General features: G+C 41.9%; 1 protein-coding gene across 1 annotated transcript in view; it reads left to right on the forward strand.

Annotated features, from left to right (window-relative positions):
* Window positions 1-7,644: 7,644 nt before the first annotated feature.
* LOC120033500 (retinoschisin-like) overlaps window positions 7,645-8,641 on the forward strand; it is a 21,336-nt gene continuing 20,339 nt past the window's right edge. The window contains exon 1 of the mRNA XM_038979867.1: window positions 7,645-7,749. Within this exon, the coding sequence (XP_038835795.1) occupies window positions 7,645-7,749 (105 nt within the window). The remainder of the gene's footprint in view (window positions 7,750-8,641) is intronic.

Genomic DNA, 8,641 nt, shown 5'->3' on the forward strand with positions numbered 1-8,641 from the left:
AGGTAGTTAGCGGTACTGAATAAAATAACAGTTTAATAAAGGTTGCTGTTTAATAACAGCCCCCTGCAGGTAGTTAGCGGTACTGAATAAAATAACAGTTTAATAAAGGTTGCTGTTTAATAACAGCCCCCTGCAGGTAGTTAGCGGTACTGAATAAAATAACAGTTTAATAAAGGTTGCTGTTTAATAACAGCCCCCTGCAGGTAGTTAGCGGTACTGAATAAAATAACAGTTTAATAAAGGTTGCTGTTTAATAACAGCCCCCTGCAGGTAGTTAGCGGTACTGAATAAAATAACAGTTTAATAAAGGTTGCTGTTTAATAACAGCCCCCTGCAGGTAGTTAGCGGTACTGAATAAAATAACAGTTTAATAAAGGTTGCTGTTTAATAACAGCCCCCTGCAGGTAGTTAGCGGTACTGAATAAAATAACAGTTTAATAAAGGTTGCTGTTTAATAACAGCCCCCCTACAGGTAGTTAGCGGTACTGAATAAAATAACAGTTTAATAAAGGTTGCTGTTTAATAACAGCCCCCTGCAGGTAGTTAGCGGTACTGAATGAAATAACAGTTTAATAAAGGTTGCTGTTTAATAACAGCCCCCTGCAGGTAGTTAGCGGTACTGAATAAAATAACAGTTTAATAAAGGTTGCTGTTTAATAACAGCCCCCCTGCAGGTAGTTAGCGGTACTGAATAAAATAACAGTTTAATAAAGGTTGCTGTTTAATAACAGCCCCCTGCAGGTAGTTAGCGGTACTGAATAAAATAACAGTTTAATAAAGGTTGCTGTTTAATAACAGCCCCCTGCAGGTAGTTAGCGGTACTGAATAAAATAACAGTTTAATAAAGGTTGCTGTTTAATAACAGCCCCCTGCAGGTAGTTAGCGGTACTGAATAAAATAACAGTTTAATAAAGGTTGCAGTTTAATAACAGCCCCCTGCAGGTAGTTAGCGGTACTGAATAAAATAACAGTTTAATAACAGCCCCCTGCAGGTAGTTAGCGGTACTGAATAAAATAACAGTTTAATAAAGGTTGCTGTTTAATAACAGCCCCCTGCAGGTAGTTAGCGGTACTGAATAAAATAACAGTTTAATAAAGGTTGCTGTTTAATAACAGCCCCCTGCAGGTAGTTAGCGGTACTGAATAAAATAACAGTTTAATAAAGGTTGCTGTTTAATAACAGCCCCCTGCAGGTAGTTAGCGGTACTGAATAAAATAACAGTTTAATAAAGGTTGCAGTTTAATAACAGCCCCCTGCAGGTAGTTAGCGGTACTGAATAAAATAACAGTTTAATAAAGGTTGCTGTTTAATAACAGCCCCCTGCAGGTAGTTAGCGGTACTGAATAAAATAACAGTTTAATAAAGGATGCTGTTTAATAACAGCCCCCTACAGGTAGTTAGCGGTACTGAATAAAATAACAGTTTAATAAAGGTTGCTGTTTAATAACAGCCCCCTGCAGGTAGTTAGCGGTACTGAAGAAAATAACAGTTTAATAAAGGTTGCTGTTTAATAACAGCCCCCTGCAGGTAGTTAGCGGTACTGAATAAAATAACAGTTTAATAACAGCCCCCTGCAGGTAGTTAGCGGTACTGAATAAAATAACAGTTTAATAAAGGTTGCTGTTTAATAACAGCCCCCTGCAGGTAGTTAGCGGTACTGAATAAAATAACAGTTTAATAAAGGTTGCTGTTTAATAACAGCCCCCTGCAGGTAGTTAGCGGTACTGAATAAAATAACAGTTTAATAAAGGTTGCAGTTTAATAACAGCCCCCTGCAGGTAGTTAGCGGTACTGAATAAAATAACAGTTTAATAACAGCCCCCTGCAGGTAGTTAGCGGTACTGAATAAAATAACAGTTTAATAAAGGTTGCTGTTTAATAACAGCCCCCTGCAGGTAGTTACCGGTACTGAATAAAATAACAGTTTAATAAAGGTTGCTGTTTAATAACAGCCCCCTGCAGGTAGTTAGCGGTACTGAATAAAATAACAGTTTAATAAAGGTTGCAGTTTAATAACAGCCCCCTGCAGGTAGTTAGCGGTACTGAATAAAATAACAGTTTAATAACAGCCCCCTGCAGGTAGTTAGCGGTACTGAATAAAATAACAGTTTAATAAAGGTTGCTGTTTAATAACAGCCCCCTGCAGGTAGTTAGCGGTACTGAATAAAATAACAGTTTAATAAAGGTTGCTGTTTAATAACAGCCCCCTGCAGGTAGTTAGCGGTACTGAATAAAATAACAGTTTAATAAAGGATGCTGTTTAATAACAGCCCCCTACAGGTAGTTAGCGGTACTGAATAAAATAACAGTTTAATAAAGGTTGCTGTTTAATAACAGCCCCCTGCAGGTAGTTAGCGGTACTGAAGAAAATAACAGTTTAATAAAGGTTGCTGTTTAATAACAGCCCCCTGCAGGTAGTTAGCGGTACTGAATAAAATAACAGTTTAATAACAGCCCCCTGCAGGTAGTTAGCGGTACTGAATAAAATAACTAGTTTAATAAAGGTTGCTGTTTAATAACAGCCCCCTGCAGGTAGTTAGCGGTACTGAATAAAATAACAGTTTAATAAAGGTTGCTGTTTAATAACAGCCCCCTGCAGGTAGTTAGCGGTACTGAATAAAATAACAGTTTAATAAAGGTTGCTGTTTAATAACAGCCCCCTGCAGGTAGTTAGCGGTACTGAATAAAATAACAGTTTAATAAAGGTTGCAGTTTAATAACAGCCCCCTGCAGGTAGTTAGCGGTACTGAATAAAATAACAGTTTAATAACAGCCCCCTGCAGGTAGTTAGCGGTACTGAATAAAATAACAGTTTAATAAAGGTTGCTGTTTAATAACAGCCCCCTGCAGGTAGTTAGCGGTACTGAATAAAATAACAGTTTAATAAAGGTTGCTGTTTAATAACAGCTCCCTGCAGGTAGTTACCGGTACTGAATAAAATAACAGTTTAATAAAGGTTGCTGTTTAATAACAGCCCCCTGCAGGTAGTTAGCGGTACTGAATAAAATAACAGTTTAATAAAGGTTGCAGTTTAATAACAGCCCCCTGCAGGTAGTTAGCGGTACTGAATAAAATAACAGTTTAATAACAGCCCCCTGCAGGTAGTTAGCGGTACTGAATAAAATAACAGTTTAATAAAGGTTGCTGTTTAATAACAGCCCCCTGCAGGTAGTTAGCGGTACTGAATAAAATAACAGTTTAATAAAGGTTGCTGTTTAATAACAGCCCCCTACAGGTAGTTAGCGGTACTGAATAAAATAACAGTTTAATAAAGGTTGCTGTTTAATAACAGCCCCCTGCAGGTAGTTAGCGGTACTGAATAAAATAACAGTTTAATAAAGGTTGCTGTTTAATAACAGCCCCCTGCAGGTAGTTAGCGGTACTGAATAAAATAACAGTTTAATAAAGGTTGCTGTTTAATAACAGCCCCCTGCAGGTAGTTAGCGGTACTGAATAAAATAACAGTTTAATAAAGGTTGCTGTTTAATAACAGCCCCCTGCAGGTAGTTAGCGGTACTGAATAAAATAACAGTTTAATAAAGGTTGCTGTTTAATAACAGCCCCCTGCAGGTAGTTAGCGGTACTGAAAACTAATGAAGCCATGAGGGAGTCAGAAAACACAAAGTAGAGGCCAAGAGAAAGAGAGACACACAGGATGACCATGGGCCTTGACCAATAGGACACAAAGATACAGTAAGGTTGACCAATAGGACTCCGCAATAGGGGTGACATGAGAGGAGGCCTCTTACCCAGTGCAGGGCTGGGAGTGTTCTTGGCCATCTCGTCTGTAGTGAGGAGTGATTAAATAAAATCATGTATAGTGAACCAGTTCAGAGGGAGAGAGGCAGAATTAACAACACACCAGGGAGGAAAGAGAATCAGAAGTAGAAAATCACTTCAGAGTAAATTCATTTAAAACAAGTTTGTCAGCTAAAAGAAGAAGTAAAGAAATAAGGCAAAGAAAAGCAGAACATTTTACCAACATCTTGAAAACATCCAACTACAGTAGGAGGGAAAACTACACCATTTCTAATTCATCAGCTGCCGGCTGATAAACATACTGAATTCTCAAAGATGTCAAAAGGTGCTCTATGATCAAACTGTATATTCACTGGACTCACAATCTACGATATGTAGCCTGGTCCCAGATCTGTGTATTCACTGGATTCACAATCTACGAGATGTAGCCTGGTCCCAGATCTGTATATTCACTGGATTCACAATCTACGAGATGTAGCCTGGTCCCAGATCTGTATATTCACTGGATTCACAATCTACAAGATGTAGCCTGATCCCAGATCTGTTTGTATTGTCTTGCCAACTACAGTTTTCTGCTATGCCAACCTTAACAGATCTGGGACCAGGCTACATGAGTCCTGGGGGAAGACAATCAGAACCATTACTTGTCCCCAGTCTGTCTCACCTGTCGTCAGTCTCCTCCCCTTGTTGTCGGTGGTGACGGAGGTGCCACATCCCATAATGCTAGTCACTACAGGCGTCCAGCAGTCACTACAGTCGCCTCGTATATCTCACTGGTCATCCCCAAAGCCAACACCTCCTTTGGCCGCCTTTCCTTCCAGTTCTCTGCTGCCAGTGACTGGAACGAATTGCAAAAATCGCTGAAGCTGGAGAGTTACATTTCCCTCACTAACTTTAAATATCAGCTATCTGAGCAGCTAACCGATCGCTGCAGCTGTACGTATTCCATCTGTAAATAGCCCACCCAATCTACCTACCTCATCCCCATATTGTTTTTATTTACTTTGCTGCTCTTTTGCACACCAGTATGACTACTTACACACCATCATCTGCTCATCATCCTCTGCTCATCTATCACTCCAGTGTTAATCTGCTAAATTGTAATTACTTTGCTACTATGGCCTATTTATTGCCAAACCTCCTCATGCCATTTGCACACACTGTATATAGACTTTATTTTTTTATTTTTCTATTGTGTTATCGACTGTGCGCTTGTTTATTCCATGTGTAACTCTGTGTTGTTGTTTTTGTCGCACTGCTTTGCTTTATCTTGGCCAGGTCGCAGTTGTAAATGAGAACTTGTTCACACCTGGCCTACCTGGTTAAATAAAGGTGAAATAATAAAAATAACAACAGGCGTCCAGCAGTCACTACAGGCGTCCAGCAGTCACAGATGTCAGTGACCCAAGGGTTCTGTATCATGTAATATTATGTCTGTGGCCATTCTGTTAGGGGCAAGGCAGTATGTCTGTGGCCATTCTGTTAGGGGCAAGGCAGTATGTCTGTGAATGGAAACAGAGAGGGAGAGAGTCAGACAGGCAGACAGAGGGCGAGAGAGAGAAAAGTTGCATACTCCTTGAATCCTCTCTCTTCAAAACCCATTGGATGAGAAAGCCAGCGGTCACTCCCCTCTAACCTTCTCCTTCAATGGGTTCTTAGAAGGAGACGAGAGAGGAAGCGAAAAGTACACTACATGACAAAATCACGGGCATTAATATAGAGTTGGTTCCCGCTTTGCTGCTATAACAGCCTCCACTCTTCTGGGAAGGATTTCCACTAGATGTTGGAACATTGCTGAGGGGATTTGCTTCCATTTAACCACAAGAGCATTAGTGAGGTTGGGCACTGATGTTGGGCGATTAGGCCTGGCTCGCAGTCGGCGCTCCAATTCATCCCAAATGTGTTAGATGAGGTTGAGGTCAGGGCTCAAGTTCTTCCACACCGATCTCGGAAAAAACTTTTCTGTATGGACCTCGCTTTGTGCATGGGGGCATTGTCATGCTGAAACAGGGAAGGGCCTTCCCCAAACTGTAGCCACCAAATTGGAAGAACAGAATCATCTAGAATGTCATTGTATGCTGTAGCGTTAATATTTCCCTTCACTGGAACTAAGGGGCCTAGCCCGAACTAGGAACAACAGCCCCAGACCATTATTCCTTCTCCACCAAACTTTACAGTTGGCACTATGCATTGGGGCAGGTGGCGTTCTCCTATAATCCACCAAACCCAGATTTGTCCATTGGACTACCAGATGGTGAAGAGTGATTCATCAACCCAGAGAACATGTTTCCACTGCTCCAGAGTTCAATGGCAGCAAAGTTTACCGCTCCAGCTGACACTTGGCATTGCGCATGGTGATCTTAGGCTTGTGTGCGGCTGCTCGGCCATGGAAACCCATTTCATGAAGCTCCCGACAAAGTTATTATGATGTTGCTTCTAGAGGCAGTTTGAAACACGATAGTGAGTGTTGCAACCGAGGACAGACTATTTTTATGCGCTACACACTGCAACACTTGGTGGTCCTGTTCTGTGAGCTTGTGTGGTCTACCACTTCGTGGCTGACCCGTTGTTACTCTTAGATGTTTCCACTTCACAATAACAGCACTTAAGGTTGACTGGGGCAGCTCTAGCTGGGCAGAAATGTGACGAACAGACTTGTTGGAAAGGTGGCATCCTATAACGGTGCCACGTTGAAAGTCACTGAGCTCTTCAGTAAGGCCATTATACTGCCCATGTTTGTCTATGGAGATTGCAAGGCTGGATGCTCGACCTAATACACCCATCTGCAACAGATGTGGCTGAAATAGGCAAATCCAGTCATTTGAAGGAGTTTCCACATACTTTTGTATGCAATTGTGATATTGAGATGTAATTGAGGCTGTCCCTGCTGAAAAGCCTCCAGTTGAAGCCTAATTGTTGATGTTCACATGTGAATTGGTTAAAATCAGTCATGGGTTGCCATGGAGGCACATGTTTGATATAGCATGAAACAAAAAGTCCATTGGGATCAACTATGAATAACCAACATCGCCTCGCTCTCAGCCTCTGTTACAATACCCCAGCAGCATCTCATTTGACAAACGGCTCTTGGTGGGGGAAAAAAACAAATGGCGAAATACGCACATAATTCTGCTCTATTAAATTAAACATGTCGCATAAACTAATTCATCCTGCATGCGTCACTGTAGTATGCCCATTGATCTGCAAGGAGACAAACACCTGTTGCTGTTCACATGTAAAATCTGCAAAGGTGAATATATTAATTAAATTCCCTGCACAGGATGCAACAGCTGATTCAGTGACGAATAGCCTATTGCCAGTAAACGACTTACCTACTACAAGTCCAAGACCACCCAGCTCATCTAGGAACCTGCCTGTTCGTCCTGGACACCGGTTGGGTTGATAAAGATGTTCGGTTGTGCCGCAGCAGAATCTACGCCAAAATATGAGTCTTGCACATAGTGTACGCTTCCTTAATCAACACGCGTGTTTTGAGTGGGCGTCATGCACCGCGAGGAACAAAAGGGTCCATTTGATTTCCGCTTTCCCCACGCGCCGGAGTTCGGCTATGGTTGACTGAGTTTGGCGCGCAGCTGCTCCCCTGACAAGCAAATGCATCAATTATGGTCATGCCTTTCCCCGCCCCTCGAAGTAATTGGACTGCCATTAGAGGCGAGAGCATACCGCGTTAACATTCTATTATACAACCTTCAGGTGCGCAATTTGTTTTACACATTTAGTGGTGCATTGATTTGTTGGAATGACAACACAATAAGTAAAAACAAGACATCTTTATTAAATACACACATAAAATTCAAAGTGTCCATAAGACCATTCAGGCGCCCGGTTGCCTGACATGTTTTCTGCCCTGTCTCAGCCGCGCCATGGCAGTGTGGACCTCTAGTTGGGTGATGACTTTCCTCCTGTTGAGCCGTGACAGGCGGGCGGCCTCGGAGCCGACCAGACGGACCAGCACCCTCCGTGGGCAGGTAGACTGGTTCACCAACAAACAGTCCATGGTGGGGATGCCGTCACCCTGTAATTAAAAACTTTTTAAAAAGCATTCTTGTAGGTTTCTGCTCCAAACCTAACGCACCCGAATCTAATAATTAGCTTGTTGATACATTTTATCAGGTTAGTTACGGAGGTTGGATCGAATACCTACAGCAGGGTAGCGCTCCAGGAATAGGGTTGGCAAGCCCTGTGACATCAATTTACACCAAATAACTTTATTAAGTAACGCCAAATGTGGCCCATTATTGCCAACCTCTCTCCGGATCTTGTAGATGAAGGTCGAGTAGGCCTTGTTTCTTCTCTTCTGCGCTCTGAACGGTTTCTTCGTTGTTCTGCTAATAAAGACCTTCATTGTGTTTTTCCTTCGGACAGTCTTATAAAATGTTACATTTACAATGACCTTTTTATATGCCTATGACACCCACTTTGGTGTTATGAAGATTGAATTCAGCCTTGGGCAATTTATCTATGGTGTGCACCTGTGCTGTTCACGCCTGGTTGGGTCACTTTTAGTTCCAGCATTTTGAAACGTTTTGACACGTTAACCCATCTGACCAATCGGAGAACCTATTTATCTTTATAAATAAAAATTGTGCTTCCTGGTCGGAAAATAATGAAAACCTTATCCAGAAAGTCTGGGGGTTGCTGTTATGTTGAACCCACACACACACACACACTATTCCCTTATTCTGCAAAGAAATCATTTCCTAAAATAGACAACCCTAAATGCCTTGAGTACACCTTCTGCTCCATGATATGGGTGACAGGGTATAGCAGCTGGGCCCCTTCAGGGGAACTAGCCAGTAGGACCATGCTCTGGTACATTACACATTGCATTACTGTATCCTCATTGCATTTTCCCAACTG

The sequence above is a fragment of the Salvelinus namaycush genome, chromosome 40, assembly GCF_016432855.1.
Source record: "Salvelinus namaycush isolate Seneca chromosome 40, SaNama_1.0, whole genome shotgun sequence".
Classification (NCBI taxonomy): Eukaryota; Metazoa; Chordata; class Actinopteri; order Salmoniformes; family Salmonidae; genus Salvelinus; species Salvelinus namaycush.